At 41.7% G+C, this 21910-nt stretch overlaps 4 protein-coding genes across 5 annotated transcripts; 1 reads left to right on the top strand and 3 right to left on the bottom strand.

The window, feature by feature from the left end:
- The first annotated feature begins 493 nt into the window (after positions 1 to 493).
- Positions 494 to 3363, top strand: tescb (tescalcin b). The gene is made up of 8 exons (XM_072453989.1): positions 494 to 713; positions 1247 to 1316; positions 1525 to 1605; positions 1669 to 1808; positions 1875 to 1936; positions 2305 to 2412; positions 2780 to 2827; positions 2922 to 3363. Exons 1-8 carry the CDS (start codon positions 650 to 652, stop codon positions 2997 to 2999), a joined length of 651 nt encoding a protein of 216 aa, XP_072310090.1. The 5' UTR covers positions 494 to 649; the 3' UTR covers positions 3000 to 3363.
- A 1164-nt stretch (positions 3364 to 4527) lies between these two features.
- Positions 4528 to 7163, bottom strand: m17 (IL-6 subfamily cytokine M17). The gene is made up of 3 exons (XM_072455466.1): positions 7059 to 7163; positions 6645 to 6793; positions 4528 to 6326 (listed from the first exon to the last, which is right to left on the bottom strand). The coding sequence occupies exons 1-3, from the start codon at positions 7153 to 7155 to the stop codon at positions 5850 to 5852; spliced, it is 723 nt and encodes a 240-aa protein (XP_072311567.1). The 5' UTR covers positions 7156 to 7163; the 3' UTR covers positions 4528 to 5849.
- Positions 7164 to 9746: 2583 nt separating this feature from the next.
- taok3b (TAO kinase 3b) lies at positions 9747 to 17717 on the bottom strand. 2 transcript variants are annotated; one of them, XM_072455465.1, is made up of 8 exons: positions 16968 to 17717; positions 15062 to 15298; positions 14868 to 14996; positions 14495 to 14695; positions 14014 to 14253; positions 13586 to 13798; positions 11898 to 12080; positions 9747 to 11487 (listed from the first exon to the last, which is right to left on the bottom strand). In XM_072455465.1, the coding sequence occupies exons 2-8, from the start codon at positions 15245 to 15247 to the stop codon at positions 11326 to 11328; spliced, it is 1314 nt and encodes a 437-aa protein (XP_072311566.1). In that variant the 5' UTR covers positions 15248 to 15298; positions 16968 to 17717; the 3' UTR covers positions 9747 to 11325. The 2 variants fall into 2 exon arrangements, with proteins under 2 accessions (XP_072311566.1, XP_072311565.1); XM_072455464.1 differs by having other exon boundaries at positions 14495 to 14698; positions 16968 to 17715.
- A 465-nt stretch (positions 17718 to 18182) lies between these two features.
- On the bottom strand, positions 18183 to 21391 carry LOC140368429 (heat shock protein beta-1-like). The gene is made up of 3 exons (XM_072455462.1): positions 20667 to 21391; positions 20404 to 20467; positions 18183 to 19491 (listed from the first exon to the last, which is right to left on the bottom strand). The coding sequence occupies exons 1-3, from the start codon at positions 21049 to 21051 to the stop codon at positions 19338 to 19340; spliced, it is 603 nt and encodes a 200-aa protein (XP_072311563.1). The 5' UTR covers positions 21052 to 21391; the 3' UTR covers positions 18183 to 19337.
- Positions 21392 to 21910: the final 519 nt, after the last annotated feature.

Here is a 21910-nt window from a genome sequence, read left to right as displayed (position 1 = left end):
AGGTGACATTGTGTGTTTTTCTTGCTGCAAACTTCATTGGTGTCTCCAAAAGGCATTTTGTATTTGTTCATATCGTCAGTACAAGTTTATAGTACAGGCTCTCAGGTTTCTTTATAGATGACCTGCAGTGAGCGGAAGCATAGCAATGTCAACACCATTGTTCCTCACATAGAAATCTATAGAATGTGAAAAGTGAATGCCTCTCTTGTTCAAAAATATGCCATATCTATAGCCTACATTCCATCATAAAGGATCTGCCTGCACAGTGCTACATTTGAACACTCTACTTGATTCTACTACAAAACGCAAAGCCGTGTGAGTTCTCTGGGATCATGTGTATGTGTAATGTATCCGTGAGTAGGCCTCTGCCATGGCCTCGGCACGTCCCGTCAACACAAAGACAAAGTGTTTAATAATTGAGGAGTGACGCCTGTTGAGCGCGCGCGCGCCTGTTGGTCGCTGCGTGTTTTCACCGGCCGCGGCGCTGTTTGCGGGACGATGAGAGCTGCAGGAGACCGAGGGAAACACGACAGCTCCCCCACATTCCTTCAGGTGAAATGCCCGGCGTAGACGCTGACAAACCCGTCCAGCTCCTTCCAGACGCCAGCACTACGCACTTTTCCGCGGCGTCCCGGGACATCGCGCAGAGATGGGAGCGCTGCAGTCCATACCTGTGCAGCCGGAGTACAGCGACCTGGCCGAGAGGACTGGATGTGAGTAAAGGCTCTGATGTTACACAAGCCCCTGTCCTAATGAGGGGACAGGCCCGCGAGAGACACGCACGAGCTGTGCCGCAGGGCTATTTGTGAATTATTCAAAATATGACAATAGAGGGATTAGAATAACACGGCAAAAACACTGCTTTAGTGTCGGTCAAATTATAACCTCTTCTACAACTGCTTTCAATGTGTGCCTCACAGCCTTCAATCATTTAGCGGATTAAATGCAAATTCTAACTGCTATAAACCTGGAACATACAAGTGCAATTGTTCAATATTACATTTCAATGATATATCCACTTGTTATGTTTGGCAGGCAACAGGTGACAGATGCTGCAAACCTTTGTGTTTTGCATAAATATAAATATCCAAATAATCATTGCATACAGCAGCCAGCCTATTCACATACTGTAGGGCTAATAATAATGCAGGGCTATAGTATTGAGTCAGTAGTTTAATTCCTTAAAGACGCACCGCTGAAAAGACACACAACTAATACATTTCCTGTTTCCTGTGTTTTCTTTTAGTTTCATTTGAGCAGATCGCTGTGCTGCACAAAAGATTCAAGCAGCTGAGCCACAATGAAGACGCTCTTCGGTACGCTTCCTACAATGGCAACGACAGTAACTCATGCTGGTTGTTTACATGTCAGTGTGTGTCATGTTTTGCGTGTGTGGGACATGAGTCTGGCATTTGTTTGAAACGTAAAAACCTGCCAAACAGGCTTGAGACCAACTAGGTTGTATTTTCTCTCACAACTACTACAAGCCACTCCTTAAAAACACTGTGCTCATCATTGTTGCAGGAGAGATGACTTGAATGCTATCCCTGATCTGGCGTGCAATCCTATCCGTGCACAGATAATAGAGGCCTTCTTTGACCGGAGGTTAGTTGGAAAGTGGGTGTAATCTGTGAACTCGACCTTTACTATATTGTACTATCTTTTCAGAAACTTCAGTCAGAGCGCAGAGGGCCCAGTGGAGGAGATCGGTTTTGAGGAGTTTCTGGTGGTTATGTCTCATTTCAAGCCCCCGCGCCACAGCATGACAGAGGAGCAGCGTGAGAGCGTGAGGAAGGAGAAACTCAGATGTGAGCTGCACAAAAAGGCTCAAGTTACACCAGGAAACATACTGACTAATGTGGCTTTCTTCCTAGTTTTGTTTAATATGCATGACACTGACAACGATGGAACGATAACGCTGCAGGAGTACAGACATGTAAGCACTGGACGTAAATGACTATCAGGGGTGGGCAAATAAAGAATAATCCCAATATTTTATTAAGTATCCCAAGAACTATAGTCCGGCAATATTATGTAAAAATCAAAAGAAATGTGGTAAAACATGTCTTCAAACCTAGGAACTCGAATGCCTTGGAACTTAGGCAGAGGAACCTAGGAACTCAAATGTATAAAGATAATTGATTTCATGAAGACATATTATAAAGACAACACAGTTTTTGCATCTTCAAAACAAAATTAAAATATTTTATATCTTGCCCACATTTAATGACTGTATAAATAAAAATTAACTAAAACATTTACTGAACAAATGAGCATATTTGTGCCTCTGTTAACCTCGTGCAGGTGGTGGAGGAGCTGTTGTCTCGCAGTGGAGCGCTGGGAAAGGAAACCGCCAAAAGCATTGCAGATGCAGCTATGTTGGAAGTGGCCAGTATATCTGTGGGGCACATGGTGAGATTCAGATTGTACAGCTATTACAAGTACTACTATACTTATTGCATGTAATAGAGTAGTTGTTACCGGTGTCACTGTAGCTATTGTAGGTATCACAGTTGTTGTTACAAGTTTTACTGTTGTTATTAGAGGTATTACTGTTATTAAATGTACTATTGTAGTTATTACAGGTATTATTGTTGTTATTACTGGTATTACTGTTGTTACTAGAGGTATAATTGTTATTAAATGTACTATTGTAGTTATTACAGGTATTACTGTTGTTATTACTGGTATTACAGTTGTTATTAGAGGAATTTTGGTAGTTGTTATAGGTATTACTGTTACAGGTTCAAAGTCTTTTTAAAGCTGTCCTTTTTTCTAGGAACCAGATGAATTTTATGAAGGAATCACATTTGAACATTTCTTTAAGGTTTGTATCACACTGTAAATATATACATCATCTGTCTGTACTAATGATTAATCCCTTAATTATCTGACTAAAATGACTAAAATGGTTCTTGCAGCTGCTGAGTGGCTTTGACATCGAACACAAAATGAGCATCCATTTTTTGAAGGTGAACGCCACAACACTGTGCAAGTGAGAGCAATACAAGAGACGCTGTGAATTTTTTAGATTATGAAAACGTTTTATTTCATAATCTCTTTTGCTTGTTATACGTTTATGCCTTACTTCAGTTGAAACTACTATGCAACCTAGCAGAGACTGAAACATTATTTTCTTTAATGTAAAGAAGTTTCATGAGCAATAACTATAGAATATATGCATGTTATTTAGAACTGCCTTAAATAATAGTCATGCTATTATATATAGACTATAAATAACTATATTCAAGAATAGAGGTGAACTATACTTTACTGTACATTCAATCTAAATTGACTTACATATCAAGCTATTTGTGATTGTATTGTCATAACATACTACGTATAGATTGCAATATTGAGTTTTCTATTATAGGCAAAACAAGTTAATTTTCCCGCAACAATGAAACAAGTGATGTTTAGGTCATCTTTTTAGTGAAGATATATTAGATTTGCCGAATGTTAGTTATATTTTTCCCTTAAACTTTATTTTACTGTATAATATGAATTGAATAGCCCCCAAGGTCAGTGCAGAATAGACAATGCAATCCCTCGTTCGTCCAGGCGGTGGTCGTCATCCAGACACTGTTTTTTGTTTCGACTTCCATCTGAAAGTCATTCTCAATCTGACAAAAATAGTTTGAGACGCGAGCAGTTATACTCTACTGAGCTCAAATGAGTCCTGCACTCAGGGAGGAATTACTAACACTGCTTTGTTTACTAGTCCGCCAGTTTCACCTACAGTTTGGGTGGTCTGAGCTAAGTACCTCGTTAGCATTTGACAGGTTAGGTCTCTGCCCAGGTGACAAAAGACTGAATTTCTCTTCAAAGAACAGGTTTCGTTCATAAATGGTTTCCTTCACTGCTTTGAATCCATTCTTTCTCCCTCCTCAAATGTAAAACTTCTCAGTCCTCCAAAGTGTGATTTGTTGGCTTTAGATGAAGATGGAGAGCAGGTTACAAACCAGTGGAAGAGTATCTTCTGTGTTGATACAATCTTTAGTGCAGTGGTTGTTTTGTTTCCCCAATGTCGTTTCCATTTCACTGCAATGAATGGAATACACCACATTACTCTGTTTTTGTGTGGGCATTTTGTCCTTGGGATGAACCAGTTTCTGCCTTAGTGTATTGATGGGTTTAAAGTAAACAGGAATGTAGTGGTGTTTGAAAACCCTTTGAAGTTTTCCAGACAGTCCAGACACAGAAGGGATAGAAACCCCATTCTTCCTTGGCTCCATTTCCCTTTTGTTTCGTTTGTGTCCGGGTGACTTTCCCCACCATGAACAGTGTAGCGCCACACTCCTCTATTGCCCTTTACTTTGCCTTATGAAATCCTTATAAGCCATAAGAAAACGTATAACCTTCAACTATTACTAACGTGCTGACTGAAGTTTGCCTTGCGCATTTTAAAGTGGTGCGACATATTTATGGATTTTATAAGATAAGTAGTAGTTCCATTGGTGCATTCATGTTCGGTTTGCTTTATTCAGACATATAGAGATTTAAACATGATCCACAATTTGAAAAATAAATTCAAGACTGATCCTGTTATTGATGAAAATACACCAGCATGCATTAACATTGTATCCTCATGTAACTAACACAGGTTGTCAATTCTATGATTTATTTTATTATATCAATAATAACTAACTCAAGCAATATATGAAAAGACACCAGCTGCCTCCTGCACTTTAACCTGTCATCCTTGTCTTATACTGCCATCTACGGTCAGAATTATGTACTGCATTTTTGTGACGACGTGAACGATGTTTTCAAAAATACAGTGTATATATTTATTTATTTATTTATAAGGAGCTGATACACGTGTGAATTGACTGTTTCGGTCTGTTTGATGAGTTAATATAATCTTTATTGCAGAGAGCAACAGTACTAATTTTTTCAAATGTTTACTCACTGAATTAACCAACTCATAATTTATAAATAAAAATGTGATCTACAATATTGATGGTGGATTTCTGCTATTGTTTTGACATTAATAATTCGGTCTTTTGGTGCTGCATCGTGCGTTTGCCTTGACACTGCTGCACTGGCTAAATCATAAGTTGTCAACACTTGTAGTAACGGCTTACAATCTTTTCGTGGGGCATTTGTAGAGAGCTGTTGCCCTGAGATAGCCTCTGGCCTGGTGCTTAAAATAAAAGTGGGTTATAACGAGGAACTTGATTCATGACCCAGAATGAGTCCCCTCCACTTCCAGTTTCCCTAAAACTTGTGATGTGAGGAAAGTTATGTTAAGCATTACTACATTTCCCCCCAAATTACCACAACATTAACACATTTATGCCTTTTCTTCACATTTAACTTCCTCGTCGTTTCCTGTTGCAGTTCTTTCTTGGATTTTAAATGAAGTTGCAACAGAATATATACATACTATATACAGTACACCTTGTGACTGCCCAGACGTCCCGCCAGTTTCATGAAATGTTTCCTATCTGATGGGCACATGTGTCACAAGGCTCATATTACACTGTCAGCGTCTCAAGAGCTTCCTGATTCTCCTCTAACATATCACGGAATAACCTTTCAGACACTTATTTGAATCTTAAACAACTCAGAACATTTACTCAAATAAATGTAAAAAGATTTACTCAGATAATGACACTTTTCACACTAAGCAATAACAAATAACAAGAACAAATTCAAACATATTTAAATATATAGTACATTTTTGTATTGTTGACATTTCTCAAAAATAGTGAAAATAAATATTAAATAACTTAAATAGTCTTTGATATCAACTCTGGTGAACCAGCCACCTTCAGCTTACTATCTTAAACCAGTGACTTTTTCATCTTCTCACAAAATATTAAATTCCACTTCCAAGGCCAGCCTTAGAAAAAGGTTTTGTTGACACGTCGTATATTCATTCCACACATTTGATTTTTGAGGGTCCTTAAATATTTGCAGACATTTGACAGGAACTCTTTGTATGTTTTGAGCACCACACAGCCGTAGACCTTCTGCTGAAAGACATTCTGAGGTGGAGGCAGTGACGTAGCTCCACCGCTCGAGTCTGGCACCAGAGGAGGTGAGTTTGGAAACAGGTCCTGATACACATGGTTGATCTGAACGTCCAGGTATTGGCTGCGGCCCCTGATCAAGTTTAACTGCAGCAGCAGCAGGCTGTCTGCGAGCTGCAAGTCCGTCTGCTGGTCATAGACTCTTCTGAAATGTGGACTGAACTCCTGCAAGCTTGTGTGAATGCTGCTGATCTGCTCAGAAGGCTCTAAACCAGAGATGTTTGGATCTGGAAGCCCGTAAAGAGTCACTTTACATATGAGCTCCGACAGGTCCCCCTGAGCGGCTTTCTACAACACAACAAGCAACAGTTTGATGAGAAAACACACAGAATGCAGAGACTAAAGGAAACAAATCCAAGGCTTATGACCAGTAATATATATATATATAACAAGAGTTTATGTCTAATTTATGTAATTATAATAACTAAATATATTTCAGTTGCATAGCTTATCACACATATAACATTTCTAGACTTTAGACAGTCTCAGATTCAACATTCAACCTACAGCACCAATGCTAGAATGGCTCCTCTACTACTACACATGGTGGTGATGGTAAAGTCCCTGCACAATCACAATTCACCACAGCAGAATCACTGTACTCACATATGTTCTGATTATGTCCACAGATTCCTTTTGTACCAATCTTGCAAGTTTCAGCGCCTGCAGGAGCGAGTTCCCACACTGCTGAGTCCTGCTGGCTGCCACCATTATGGTCGTATCAAAAACCATCATGAGCATAAGGGAGAGTAATGCTGAGAACAGAAGGAAGAGGTTAGAGAACATCCCAGCTCACAAAGCCACAGGTCCACAAAGCCACAAAACTCTTTAAGAATGACACAGACTCGTTTCTTTCATAAGATTAGGTATTATGTATCAAAGATGTCTAGTATTGAACATTTTTCATACCAAATTCAAAAACTGTCATGCGGACAAATGTCATAGAAATAGCATAGACTCACATACTGCAGAATAAGATGTATCAAAGTGTCTTAATTAAAAAGTAGAAGCATCACTTACTTGCTGCTGTTTTTGTGTATAGTTGAAAATACATGCTCTTTACATGTCCATTCATTCTTCTTGCAGTACCACAGGCCATTTGCCCCGACTTTGTCATAATCACACTCTTTTATAACTTTTTTTAAGGCAAAAACCACACATTTGTCATAAGAGGAAGTGACGTGCTCTCAGTGAAACAACAGAATTTCCCAGAATGTCCTCCTTCTTCAGATGAGTTTTTTTTTTTCATTGCTCTGCTCATTTTGCTGAGTTCAAATAAGTGGACATGTGCCTGCCCTTTGAACAGACATGTATGGGCATGGTCTCAATATTATTACAGCCACTGACCACTAAGGGGAGGCAAAACGACTTTGGCACCAAAATGTGTGCCCATGTGGAGAATGGATGCATGACTTAGGACTGAAAATACAATATCATTATTTATGAGGCAGCCGTCAAGATAATGTAGATTTGATGGACTGAAGACCACGTTTTTATTTCAGACACTGCCCTCTAGAGGTGTTAAACAAGACAACAGGTGTTAATCAGAAAACAGAACACCATGAATGGGATTTTACACTGTACACAAATAGATAGCGTCAGATGAATCACACTCATTCATCTGAATTAGAAATATCGTAGGATGTTGTGCTCTCTATTGTGACCATTTAAGGTTTTAAAAATGCATAGTAACTACTAATTCAGAGAAAAGTTGTGTTTTTAAGTTTCTGTTCCTGTTACCCAAACATTTTGTTATGGATGACGGATATCTACAGTATTAAAAGGTTTAGGGTCGTAATCCTGCTTATTTCTATCAACTTTTCTCACGAGTTTGCCTTTGTCATTTCAGCAAAATACCGTACGTGCGCATCTATGTAGGAAGTCTGGGATTTCTCAATCTATAATTTTTTGAGTGCGTAAAAGTTGACACTGGTTTGACACTGATGAGCACATGAGGCTGTCAGAATAACAAGGTGTACTGAGCTGTGTGTTGACATGGAATTTATGTGTCACAAGAAGATTACGTCATCCGAGATTGTGGTTTACAATAGACGTTATCATGTAAATGGTTACGACAATGTAATTTCTTATTTTGAGTCATTATTTCAAACTCTACTTGATGTCATCACAGCCACACGCGCTGGACTCATTCTTTTATCATAGCAGATTGTCCTTGAAAAAATAAATACCAGCGGAACTTGCTATTTATGTTTTTTTTTTTTTATGTTTTGTTATTATATTTTAGTCCCTTTCTGTTTTTGCTGGTCTAGAAACAACAGGCGTTTGAAACTCTAACAAACTCTGAAACCTTTCACCGGCCCTGAGCGTCTGAGAGAGATGTTTGTGCCACCACAGCAGTGCCACAGGTAGAGTCAAGTCTAACCATGCCCTGGCATCCTCCTGCTCTGAGGGGCTTTCCACAGGGCCCAGGGGATCTCAGGAGCCTGTGGTGAAGAAGCCAAACACTGCAAGGAAACGACAACCTGATTTACTGCCAATGTTGAAGAAAAACCCTCAACATTTTATAATTTATGTGTGAGAACCAGACAGCGGTGAAGACTGGTGATTTAAATATATATGAAGCTTAATTTATTGTACTAACGAAATACTGAATGGAGAATATAACATATAACTATCATTATCATCAATATAATCTAGTAAAAAACAACTACTACTACTTCTTACTGATCTGATTACTAACCCTAACCCATTTTGAAGCAGTCTGATTTGCTGAACAGTGGCTATCTTTCCATGCACACCAAAAATCTGATCATCATCTGATTTTTTTGGGTCAGATTATTGAAATGACATGTCAACAGTGCAAACATGTGATTTCTTAATGATCACGATCCCTGCTCCGATCAGACTCACATCAGATTTTGTGGTTTGTGTGTGATTTAAATAATCCGATTTTGATGTGCATAGAACATAGCCATTGTCGAGGACTAATTACTGTACTCCTCTTAACTTTTGACAGTAAAGTGATAGTAGACTTCAGTCAATGAGACGATATAGGCAAACCACAGTCGCACAGTTACAGTTACTCCGAAGTGTGACCACATCAGAACGCATTACAGAGAAACTCGGTCACAAAAGCTCAGCAGTGCACTGTCATGAGACGCAGGATGTTGATTGGGACATCGCTTTTATTTTTCATCAGAATGTCGTTTACGTTTACTATGGCTTTGAACTGCACAGGAAATAGTGGTGGGTGTGGCTGTTAAGGAAAGTCCCCCCCAGTTGAATGTAAAAGCTTTCTAGTAACCGTTTTTTCAGCATAAATCATGTGAAATTCAAGCCCTTCAACGACAACAAAAACAATATACTTCACTGTTTAATCAAGTGTTATGAATTTTCCAATTATTTTTAAATGTAGTTATATAGTGTGAGCAGGAAGTGTTTGTATTGACTTTCAGCTGTTACACATTTAGACGAATAGAACCAAAACTATGCATTCAAGTATGAAATGTAAACTTGACTTCATTAAAATCCCCATAGATTGTAGTATCACATCAAATGCTACTACTGCAAATACTACATTTTAGGCCATATCTGTACCATAAGGTAGGGCGGATAAAAAATAAACTACTCAAATCATAGCAGTTCATCATTCATTGTTTGTTTATCACAGAACCAAAGAAAGAATAAATGCTCGTAACACAGAGAAACGTCTCATTGAACACCATCATGTTTTAAAGAGCAAACCCATGATTTAAAATAGTATTTATTTTTTCATACATGATTCTCAGTTTTTAGAGTGTTCCACTTCATTTGGGGAAAATGTCATGACAAACTTATAGCAGAGTTTTAACTCAGGGAGGGTTCAGAATTCTTCACACTTTGTCAAAATTAACGTTCTCTCCAGGACAAAACCTACAAGGCTAAAGGTGATATTATAAATCAAGCACCGAACAATTCTCTTTCCATTTATTTTTAAATGGAAACATTGTGCAACCTGTTCAATGACCATAATTTTCATGGCAAAAATATCTGATCTTTAGACACAAATTTCTCAATTCAGACGCACGTGTTGTGTTGGTCGTTGAGCAGAAACTGTATAAGAAGAGTGCGGTTTCATTCACCAGCATTTATACAATCGGACAGTCTAGTGATTTGACCTATAGCAATATACTGAGCTATTGTATCTCTACATTACAAAAGAAAACGGAGTCTTTATTGTAAGCTCTGTAATTGGTAATACACCAGTGTTTCTGTATCATCTATATTCTCATGTACAAATATTCATATCAAAAGTTATACAGCACAATTCTCACCATTTTCCTTTACAAGAACTTTGATTAGTGAACATTAAATGATTCACACATTTAGCTCAGAAAAATCATGGTAAAATAAATACATAAATAAACTGAACTCAAATCTGCATCAGGCACAACTTAAAAGAAGGCATTCGTGAGATGATCTGTGTTGAAAGATGGCGCCTGTATGTTCAGTGTTCATAAACTGAAAAGATATAAGCTATGACCACTTTTATATACAAACAGATTCATGCTTCACTTCACAACCTGAATTTGTCCTTAAAGTGCATGCAATATTAAGCAGATTTACCAAGTGTGATCTGGAGTAGCCAATTAACCTTATATCAAATAAAGATAAATTAAGGACTGTCTGTCGTCGAGTATACTGTGTGCATAAGCATGTGATGAATGGCCAGAAGGGAAATCATTGAAGTCATCTCTCACTGTATTTGGTGGACCCTATACAATAATATTAACATTCTAAGCATACAGCAAATCAATCAAAGATAGTGAAGTGTCGTCAAACGATAAACAGACCGAAGCAGCTTAACACCACGGGAGTCCGCAGCTCACATTCCACATTGTCCTTCCGTGTAACACACACATAGCATCGTATGAACATGAAGTTTCTACTCAAAATGTAACAAAGTGCCCGTTGTACTAAAATTTTCCTGATTTGTTCAATTCATACCAAAAAAGTGGAAATGACGTTGAGGAGTCAGTTTTTCTTTTATAACACATGTCGGTTTGAAGTTACACTGACTAGGCTTGAATTACTGCTGTGTTGTTGTTGTTGTTGTTGTTGTTGTTGTTGTTGTTGCATCTGTTTGTATAATACTTCCCCCTTTTTCCAGCTTCACAAAAGAAGTTGTTCATTGCACATAACACCTCGATTTAAAGATCCGATATCTAATTGAAGAAAAGTAAAAGAGAAAGGTATATCCGACTTGGTCAGCGTTAGAAGAAGTAGCGTCCTTGGTCGAGTGTGAGCAGAGCACAGATATGTAGTCCATTATTGGCTTTGTCCACTTTCATCTGTTGTCTTCTTTGGGGAAGTCCAGAGATCCCAAGCTGCCAAAGCCCAGGCTGCGGCTCTCTGTGTCAAAAGTGTGTAATTCTCTGTCTTGTCGTTCAAACAGTTGCTTTATCCTCTCTGTGCGTTCTTTCTGAAGTGCTGCTAGTTCCTCTTCAATCTGTCGGCACAAATCATTACTATATCATTACAAATATGCGAAAGAACACAATCATTTTATCTTGTTTTATGACACATTCATGTTTAAAATTCAAACTATGCTTTATAGTTCATCCTTTTGGATCAATGTTTTATATAAAACCGTTTATTAAACTTCACCCTGTATACGCTCAGAGCCTTTGCCAGTCAGAGCGGGCAATGCAGAGACGTTTTGTGAGTATGTAGGTTTAGAAAGGAGCAGAGGAACAGTGATGAGATTACTTTAAAAGTAACTAATTACAATTACATGGTTAGAGTTTTGAAGTACAGGTTTGAAAATCTACTAACAAAAGAACAATTACCCAAAAAATCAACTCAATTACAGTAACATGAGTATTTGCTGGTGAATATACTCCATGTGTTTGGTCTTACCTTCTGTTCCAGGTGTGCTCTGCGGATGGAGACCTTCTGCTGGAGTTTCTGCTGCTCGCGCTCGTGCTGACTCTCGATCTGGGCCTGGGTCTTTCTCTGGTACGCATCCAGCAGCTCCATTTCCTGCTTCAGCTGCTGCTCCAGAGCCAGGACCTCAGACTCCTGCTCGGACTCCAGACGCATCTGTAAGGGAGTATGAGGTCAGCGAGCACCCACAGACAGAGGCTTATGATGACAAAAGTGCCCCAGTGACAGCAGATTTAAAAAAAAAAAAAAAAGTAAGCTATGTAGGCTGTGTTTTTAATTATTTACAAAAGAAACCACAATCACAACTGAACCTGCATTGTAAGAGCTTTAACCTGCATAGTTCAACGTTTTTCTCCTTCTCAATTCACGGACAGGCCATGGCTGATGTTCAGCTCAGAAGACGTTTATTACAATCTGGAAACTCCTTGAAACTAGTCTAACACAAGCTTATGTATGGTAGAACAAACTTCCCGCCATTTGTCTGCCCTTTGACCTCTCTTAACGCTTCCCAGTGGTTCCGGCCCACACCAAGTGGACAAACACTTCCTTCTGACCTCCTTTCCTGCTTTCCCGAGGTGAGTAAATAAACCAAGTTCTCTCTCAGCAGACACTTCGCCATCGTGTCAATAGAATAAATCAGCATTATATCAAAAAAAGCTGTATTTAATTTGAACATATTTACCTTGTATCTGCGGACAAAGCCATGTCAATGTTTATGACATTTTAATACAACTTGTACTTTAACACTGGGCAAGGTGGAATAATTTAAATTCTTATAAAACATTTTACCGGCCAGAAAGTGCAGTGCCAACATAAAACGTACCATTTAATCCCAAATTTTAATTTCTATAAGGTTGAGCAAAATATTATGTATATTTGCCGTAACCCGGCCGACAGCCTACAAAAAAAAAATAACAAATGAGCATTTTGTCAAAATTACAACAAATTCTTCTGTTTTTCTGATATTTCGCCAAGTCACCTACCATTCTCTTCAAAAGCGCTGTGTAGATTAATTTTATCGCGCTAGTCAACTACTCTTGCACGGCGCATGAACATTTACACTTGCGATGCTCCATATACTTCTGTATTGAATAGACCATACAGGAGGAAACCTGAATGTTCTTAATTTTTGTTTGGTTTGCCTCCGTCTGTCCACTGGTCTGGTCACCGCTCACGTCGTTCTGCATCATGGTGTCGCTTCATGTTAAATTTGACCTGGGCTTTGCATTCTGGGATTGAAACACGCCCAGCAGCGTAATCACAAAAAACATGGCGGCGCCCGTGCCCCCCGCATGTTCGGCATGTTTCCCCCGCTCGCCCTCGCTACCAAAATAAAGGATAACGGCATACAAAAGGTCGATTGAAATATCTTAAAATCGTGGGATTTAGTCTCCCGATCGGATTGATCGAGACGTTTTCTGTCATTGACTGTTGAAGCCTGACCCCTGGCGGTCGCTGCGGGTCAAAAAATGGAATTTACCTACCGACCCACTTGAAAAATGTTGGGTCGGGTTACAGCAAACAGACAATTTATTTGGGGCAGCCTAAATTAAAACAATTTTCAGACATATAAACATATCCATTTATTGTCAGTGGATATGTCATTGAATGTAATCGTTGTTCAGATAAATAAGTTTATCCCAACTTAAAATAATAATTACCGCCTGTGAGGCCATCATCTCGTTGATGCTGTGCTCGTACTGCTCCGCCAGCACGGCCAGTTTGCGCGTCTGCTCGTCTTTGAGGCTCCTCAGGAGGATTTTGTGGTCACCTTTAGAAGAAACCTCCAGCTGGTGATTCTTCAGAGCTTTATACTGTTTATTTTGCACTTTACATGTGTCCTGGAACTGTTTCTTGATCTGCATCTCTATCGTCTGTAGCAAGACACAAGGAGGGGAAGGAAGAAGGATTAATGAAGTCTCTTAAGATCCACTTTTATTCTCTGTTTTTTTAAAATCAGCGTGAGTTTTGTGTGGTCCTTTGTTTTGTATTTTTGCTTTTTTATTGCGTTTTATTTTTACTATGATAAATGTTTTATTGTTTAGTACCAGTATATTTATTTAATCTATTTTTTCAGATTGATGTGCACCTTGAGGTCCCTGGGCTGCTGCCTCTTCTCTAGGGAGTGTTTCCTGTGAAGCTCCCTTGCCCGCCTGTTGTTGTACTCCTCTTGGTTCTCCCGCTCAGTCTGGTGTTGTAGCCGCATCAGTTCTGCTCGCAGTTTCTGAAGCATCTGCAGCTGCCGCTGCTCCAGGTCCTGTGTGGACTCGTCGTGTCGGATCAGCAGCGCATGCTCCATCTCTTTCTGTGTCCGCTTCTTGTTCAGTTCCTGGAACATAACATATCATTATTACATTACAATTGTCTATGGTCATATTGATAAAGAAGATTGTTTATTAGATCTATAGATTTATTCTGAAATGTCTCAACATTGGATAACAAGGAATACTGATAAATTGCTCAAGATAAATTAATTGCTATTCTGTAACAGAAACGACTAGAAACATTTCCCTGTAAGTGGGAGTGGATACACTGGCTTTGTTAAGTTGATAGATCATTTAAAACTATACCTCTCTGATTTGCTCCTGTTCGAACTCGTGCCTCCGGATGAGTGATCGGCGTTTGAGGGCTCTGCAGCTGCGGTCGTACACCAGCCTCTGTTGGGCCAAAACATGAGCCTCCTCATCGGCCTGAGAGCGCTGCACTGTCTCTTTGTGTCGTGACAGACGCTCCTGCTTCTCCTCTTTAGGCGTACAAGGGTCCTCACTCATCTCCTGGCATACAAGCACATTACGTTACAAACATTGAGACGAGGTGGGGATATTCCCCATTTTAGTTAATAATTTCATCGTTTATGTTGTTTGCTATGTCATATGACAGACATAATATTTTAATTTGCTATAATAAAATAGATAAATAGAGTGTACAAGTTTCAGGCCATACATCTTTGAGCTTGTCCTTGCACTGTCTGTACTCCTTCTTCTGGCTCTCCAAGAAAGCAGTCAATTCCCTCTTCTGTTGAGCAACGATCTGCTGCTGGATCCTCCGCTCCTCAGATGCAGTGGTCTTCATCTGTGTGGAGACATGACAGTGTTGTTCACAGATTCTTTGCAGTAGACTTTTTGCACCTTTCATACCTCTTTGTCCGTCTGAGCAGCATGCCGCTTGGCCAGCCTCTCCAGTTCGATGTACGTGTTGTTGGAATGAGTCTCTATTTCCTTCTGCAGTCGGAGCCGGAGCTCGTCCATCTCGGCCTTAAGCCTGTTCTCTAAGGCGATCAGCTGCTTTTGGTGCTGCCGCCGCATGCGCTTATACCCAGACATCTGCACCCGCAGCTCAAAGTCCTGCTCATGCTCCTGGATCTACCTGTTGACCTACAGAGACAGAGGAAGCAGGAGGTGAAAGAGCAGACACAAACACCCAGAAGACTATGCCCCCAGACTGAGACTATGCCCCGACTGTGCCCCCGGACAGAGACTGTGACCCCAGACTGAGACTGTGTCCCCGGACTGAGACTGTGCCCCCAGACTGAGACTGTGCCCCCGGACTGAGACTGTGCCCCCGGACTGAGACTGTGCCCCCGGACAGAGACTATGCCCCGACTGTGCCCCCGGACTGAGACTGTGCCCCCGGACAGAGACTATGCCCCGACTGTGCCCCCAGACTGAGACTGTGCCCCCGGACAGAGACTATGCCCCCAGACTGAAACTATGCCCCGACTGTGCCCCCGGACAGAGACTATGCCCCCAGACTGAAACTATGCCCCGACTGTGGCCCCAGACAGAGACTGTGCCCCCAGACTGAGACTGTACCCCCAGACTGGGACCGTGCACCCAGACTCGGACTGTGCACCCAGAAAACTGTGCCCCCGGACTGAGACTGTGTCCCGACTGTGTCCCCGGACTGAGACTGTGTCCCCGGACAGAGACTATGCCCCGACTGTGCCCCCGGACTGAGACTGTGCCCCCAGACTGAGACTGTGCCCCCGGACAGAGACTATGCCCCCAGACTGAAACTATGCCCTGACTGTGGCCCCGGACAGAGACTGTGCCCCCAGACTGAAACTATGCCCCGACTGTGGCCCCGGACAGAGACTGTGCCCCCAGACTGAAACTATGCCCCGACTGTGGCCCCGGACAGAGACTGTGCCCCCAGACTGAGACTGTGCCCCCAGACTGGGACCGTGCACCAAGACTCGGACTGTGCACCCAGAAAACTGTGCCCCCGGACTGAGACTGTGTCCCCGGACTGAGACTGTGTCCCCGGACAGAGACTGTGACCCCGGACAGAGACTGTGACCCCGGACTGAGACGGTGTCCGGACTGAGACCCAGAGAGGAAGGAGAGAGGGAGGGACACAATATGCAAAACATTTAGGTGAACTTATAAAGTTTTTGCAGCTGTAAATACAACTTTGTAGGCTATAATACAAATAACTTTTGTTCCATGCATCTTAACTTTTGTTATTATATCTAAATTGATAGTTAAGTAAAGTCATAAAAAACAAATGTGTAATGTTATACTATTCTTCATTCATGAAGGAACACGCACGTCAGGATCTGACCTAACACTAGGGGCACATTTATGGCTCCATAAACGACTGAGGCGACGCTGAGGTAGAACAGGCTGCGGTTGCCATGACTACAGATGTACAGCTGAGAACACAGACACCGCGCACACCACCGCCTGTGCACGCTCTGTCATAAACTCACATCCACTGACGCGCACACGCACAAACGCACACGTATCTCATTTCCTCCTCTTTTTGATACACGCACTATCGTGTGTGAGGGTGCGCGCGCACGCGCGCGCGTGTGTGTGCGTGAGCGCGCGCGTGTGTGTGTGCGTGAGCGCGCGCGTGTGTGCGCGAGCGTGTGTGAGGGTGTGAGCGCGCGCGCGTGTGTGTGTGTGTGTGTGTGTGTGTGTGTGTGTGTGTGTGTGAGAGCGCGCGTGTGTGTGTGTGTGTGTGTGTGTGTGTGTGTGTGTGTGTGTGTGTGTGAGAGCGCGCGTGTGTGTGTGTGTGTGTGTGTGTGAGAGCGTGTACCAAATATGCTGATTTGACGGTGGCGATGTGTTCAGAGGTGTTGCAGTCGGGAGACCGGCTCTTGTGAGGAGGAGGAGAAGTAGGCCGCAGTTCTGGCCTGGTGTCCCTGTGCACAGCCTCATCCCTCACGCAAGCATGGTCCTGCTGAGGGGAGGAAAAGGAGGAGATAGTGGGGCTGGATGCTTCCCAGGCCCGACACAGTAACCACTGCCTCGTCCCTGGCCTCAGTGATTGGCGAATCTCCCTGAATGCAGCACACATCCAGCTTCAAACACATCCTTTCCCTCGCTAAGTCCTTCCTAAGAGAGAAAAGGGCATCGCCAAACAAGTGCAGGCACCGATGCAGAAGAAGGAGAAGCCAGGCAGCTAGAGTAGATGGAGCTCCTTTATCCTGCGGCTTGGATTATGCAATGCCTACCATTGATACTCCACACACATGCATTTTACTTCTTGTCTCCTCTTCCTTTTTAGAAGATTGGCGAGAAAAAACCGCTCTCCGTCCCGCGTTCCCATGATGACCGCATGTGTGGACTGATTTAGAAAGATCTCGGTCGCAAAGTAAGGCACATCCACTCATGGTTTGGTCCGAACGTGTCGCGCAATGAGTCGTTTGTATTCCACACCAATTTGTGTCCTACATTTGCAGCGCACTTGGTCATGGTAGGTGGTTCTGGTGCCTTCTATTCATCGCTTTGCTCTATCCCTCTTCTACACTCCCCTTCCTTTAAAGAGACACTGCATTACTACAAGAACAGAGCACGGATTTTTAGCTCGATACTACAACCACCAGATCTATAATGTAATGAAAAATGGCCAACACTTGATCAGGAACGCAGTGGGAGTGCGTCCAGTGAGCTGCTGGCGTCAGATTCCAATTGCCACAAACAAACAAATACATTACATCATTGTTATAGTAATAGTCATTTCCTATTTGACCACAAGTACCTGCCCCCTTCACAGTTTCCCAATTGGCATCATCAAAACGCACTCAAATAGCACGTTTTATTTGGCTGATAAGAAGTCAATCCGTTTGCACAGATCAATTCATTTGGGCTGATTGCTGGAAGATTTCTGTAACTGTTGGTGCTGAACTGTGTGTGGTTTTCAATTACCTGAATTCCCTCTTGCAGTTGAAATACAGTTTTACCTGAAATGTGTTCTAGGCCTATATGCCTCTCATTAAGGTATGTGTCGATGAAAGAAATACCAACAACATAGAACAATAATAGTCTTTATTCGTAAATGTTAAATGTTTAGTCGGAAGGAAAAAACTTAGCCTTAAAAAAATGTTACTCTTGTAGTTGTATGATGTTATGAAATAAAGGTATGATCAGTTGCAAAGATTATGTAAATCTATAGAAACAATAGTTGTATTTATGTAGCATATAATTAGTTATTAGAGTTCAAGTTCATTGATTTAGAGAAGAACAAAATAAGGTAAATAGACTTGTGTCGTCTACTGAGGAGTTTTGAGAGCATAGATAGGTTCACGCCACAGGTCAAATATGAAGAACAGGAAGAATCTGATTTTTCAAATGAGATGCTTTCATATGTGGAACTAAATCTGATTCAAATGTGATCTTTTGCAAAGTGACTGCAGTCTGACCACCAGATCACATGTATCTGTACTGGAATAAAACAGGTGCCACATTATTCTTTTTGATAGGTAAAGACAAGAATTCAAATGCCTGCCAGACAACAGAAGTAAAGCTAAAAAGAGAAAAGAAAAGTGCAACAACAATAAGTGTCAAAGACAAAAGACAAAAGGTCGTGTCCCACTTCTCCACATCAAACACTTTAGGGCTGTTTAAGTTCACACATGAAAACTGATTTGAGTCACATTTTATCTGCAACGTACGAAAAGATCTGATTGGTGAAAAACATCTGAACTGAGCGTCAGGACCTGCAGTGTGAACGTAGCCGGATTACCCTGTGATTACCCGAGGTGTCCCCTAGAGGGCGCGACAAACCTTACAGTTGCTCCTTTTTGAAATATCTAACTGCTTTCTCAGACCTCCCATGAATGCTAAATATATTACGTTGTTAAGACCTTTCAACACTTGAACTTGAAGGTGTTATTGATTATAACTGATACAAATTATTACGTTCAGTAGATCAGAATGACTCATGATTCACTTTTACGTCTGTTTAGTCGTTGTGCTGTGTGTTTGGGATGGTGGCAAATACTATCCACGGTTCAATGTATAAAAAGTTTGCTTTCTAGGCTGCATCAGAAGAAACTGAGCCCATACATTTTAGTTGGTTAAAGCAGTTGGAAAGTGTAGGTTAGTCAACAAAGCATGACTTACTAAACGGCTGTACAAAATGATACAACAAAACATCACATCAGTTTCTCTGTGGCCAAGGCTGTCACTGGTCTGCGGTTCGTCTGACTTGAACAGGGATGACCAGTTCAGTGGACACGTCGCTGCTGGTGCCGCTGGACTCAGGAGCTTCAACGAACAAAACCCCTTCAGGAGAGAGAGAGGCGCTGACCTGCTGAAGGTCCAGCCCCTGTGGCAGTCTGAGGGGAAACAGAGCTCTCATTTCAGTCATCAACGCTCCAACTGAGCTCAATATGTACATCCTACTGCTATGTGAGCGATAGAGTCACATAGGGGCATTCTCAGCATCTATAGATATTAAAGAGGGTTTGTTTCCGCATGCTTTCTTTCCTCAAAGTTGTATTTTGATTGATTCATGTTTAATTATTCCTGTGTTGTTTTCACCCACCCCCCCTATCTGACTGAAACCACTTTTCTAATATAAAAACATAACATCCACTGCTTGTTATGGTGGGTTGAAAAGTTCTGTCTCTTTTCATTTATGTTTGTAGTTCAAGTTGTAGAGAAAGAGATGAGAATAGCAATACCAACATTATCACCCTGAAAACCAAAACAGTCTTGGTTTATTTGCCAGAAAAGAAATATTAGCATGTATCAAAATATATTGGAAAGAAAGAAATCAATGAAAAAAGTGGAACCTTCTCTAGATATTGGATATTAGCTTCCTGTTTTATGCAGCATTTTGTGGATGTTTTCCCATTCAAAAGATTTATTTTCCTTTTTGATCCCATTTTGATATCTTCTACACACAGTATTAATAACAGTTGAGGAGTTTTGCGCAAGAGGGGCTGGAATGACATTTGCGCTGCACTGAAATAGATTAAAAAAATTTAAAAGATCAAAAGTAAATTGCCCCGTATCTGTTTTTTGCAAATTAACTATTTACTTTTAAATTGTTAATTGCAATGGCAACAGTACTAATTTTCCATGGATCATTATACATTTCCAAATTTCTTCATCAACAGAGGTCATTTAAATGCTTGTATCCCACAAAACTACAACGAAAGCGGACAAATCTTGCAATTAATCAATAAAATTAGAGCATTAGTGATCACAGTCTAATAATGTTTCTCGTTTTATGTTCAACTCACTTATATTTCCGCGTGAAGCACCTCGAAACAGTTCCATAGTTATGCGTCTTTTTCTCATGTTTTCCTACAACAACAAAAAACAGCACAGCGTTATTTCAATGAACCAAACCGAGCTGATGGAAGCCCCCCTCGCCCACCTCGCCCACCTCGCCCACCTCGCCCACCTCGCCCCCCTCGCCCACCTCGCCCACCTCGCCCACCTCGCCCACCTCGCCCACCTCGCCCACCTCGCCCACCTCGCCCACCTCGCCCACCTCGCCCACCTGATATCTGCATGTAGCCTTCCTTGGTCGTCACCGTGATCTCCTCGGGCGAAAAGTTCTTCACGTCCATCTGGATCTTCCACGCGTCCTGCCCCGCGCTGACCTCCGACACCCCGCCGGTCAACCGCTTCAGGTCACCCTGGGTCAACGCGAGGTGCGGCCCGCTGACCGGAGACAGCGGGGGGCCTTCCGTCTTCCCCCAAGTGAACGACGCGAGCCTCTTCTTGGCCCACTCCAGCCAGTCCACATCGCCGGGCTCCAGGAAGGGAGGCAGCCCCAGGTCCTGAGAGAAGATCCCACCCGGCTGCGGCCAGTCTGGGAACGGGTCCCATTTGGCATCTCGACGGAAAATAGGACGCTGCATGACTTTATTCTGCTCCTCCATGATAACACTGTCAGCGTGGGAGCTTCACCAGTCCCTTCTTATACATTCGGATGTTGTTGTTGGTTTACTTTTTTGCGTTGACTGGCTACAAGTGTGATCCAAGGGACGAGAATGTCTTCTTAGGTAATGGGGTCGGGGCGTTCCTGGTCGGTTGTCCTGAGAGTCGCGGCGGCCGGTGCCAATAATGTGTATTTATACCACCACAGCGCACATGGCAAGTTTGTGGAGAATGACTGGGAAAGCTGTAAGCAGAACGTTTGCAGTCCTCTCACACACTGGTGCGCTTTGTCTGCACGAGTTACAACCTGGTGCCAAGGGAAGCCAAGGGACACAAACAACTCCAACAACAGTATTAACCTTTTCAAATACTGGGAGGTAGACGTTTGTTTCTTCCAGGGTAGGTTTGCAGGTGGGTGATATCAGTGGAGAAGCGATGTGGAATTTGACATCCACAACTATGACCCAGTGTATGATTGAGTAAATCAGACCAAAGGCATTTTAATACTACATGACAAATAGACACCAAAAGGCGTGTTAAGGACACCCTTTTGACACTGAAAATAACATTTGACTCCTTGAATAAGAAGTGGCATCTATGGGTTTAGGAACACATCATTCTAAATGCAAATAATGTAAACAATTATATATATAAGTTGCTTTTTGTATAATTTATGTAGGTATGTGTTGATAAAGGAGGGAAAAAAAATATGATCGTAATCGGATTTCTGGGGGAAATTAGAGAAATATTCCGTCTGAATGGAGACAAAAATGAAAGAGAAAATGTGAGAATTTTTTAAAAAAGTCAAGAGTAATTTTAAAATCTGTTTACCAAATACCACATTCACTAAGTAATTGATAC

Source organism: Eucyclogobius newberryi, unplaced genomic scaffold (assembly GCF_026437365.1).
Source record: "Eucyclogobius newberryi isolate DKJ021-1_F unplaced genomic scaffold, fEucNew1.0.hap1 SCAF_2, whole genome shotgun sequence".
In the NCBI taxonomy this organism is placed as follows: domain Eukaryota; kingdom Metazoa; phylum Chordata; class Actinopteri; order Gobiiformes; family Gobiidae; genus Eucyclogobius; species Eucyclogobius newberryi.
This window is presented reverse-complemented; position numbering and strand designations above follow the sequence as displayed.

Bases quoted from the DNA above. Each gene is read 5' to 3' on its own strand.
- tescb (XM_072453989.1), top strand. From the start codon at position 650: ATGGGAGCGCTGCAGTCCATACCTGTGCAGCCGGAGTACAGCGACCTG. The intron at 1,937-2,304 runs GTAAGCACTGGA...AACCTCGTGCAG, and splicing joins CGCTGCAGGAGTACAGACAT to GTGGTGGAGGAGCTGTTGTC. The intron at 2,828-2,921 runs GTTTGTATCACA...TGGTTCTTGCAG, and splicing joins CATTTGAACATTTCTTTAAG to CTGCTGAGTGGCTTTGACAT.
- m17 (XM_072455466.1), bottom strand. From the start codon at position 7,155: ATGACAAAGTCGGGGCAAATGGCCTGTGGTACTGCAAGAAGAATGAAT. The intron at 6,794-7,058 runs GTAAGTGATGCT...TTCTGTTCTCAG, and splicing joins ATACACAAAAACAGCAGCAA to CATTACTCTCCCTTATGCTC. The intron at 6,327-6,644 runs GTGAGTACAGTG...GTTGTGTTGTAG, and splicing joins TGGACATAATCAGAACATAT to AAAGCCGCTCAGGGGGACCT.
- taok3b (XM_072455464.1), bottom strand. From the start codon at position 15,247: ATGTCTGGGTATAAGCGCATGCGGCGGCAGCACCAAAAGCAGCTGATC. The intron at 14,699-14,867 runs GTATGGCCTGAA...CTTGTATGCCAG, and splicing joins GCAAGGACAAGCTCAAAGAT to GAGATGAGTGAGGACCCTTG. The intron at 11,488-11,897 runs GTAAGACCAAAC...TTGTGCCGACAG, and splicing joins GAGCACACCTGGAACAGAAG to ATTGAAGAGGAACTAGCAGC.
- LOC140368429 (XM_072455462.1), bottom strand. From the start codon at position 21,051: ATGGAGGAGCAGAATAAAGTCATGCAGCGTCCTATTTTCCGTCGAGAT. The intron at 20,468-20,666 runs GTGGGCGAGGTG...TTGTTGTTGTAG, and splicing joins AGGCTACATGCAGATATCAG to GAAAACATGAGAAAAAGACG. The intron at 19,492-20,403 runs GTGAGTTGAACA...GTTTCCCCTCAG, and splicing joins TGCTTCACGCGGAAATATAA to ACTGCCACAGGGGCTGGACC.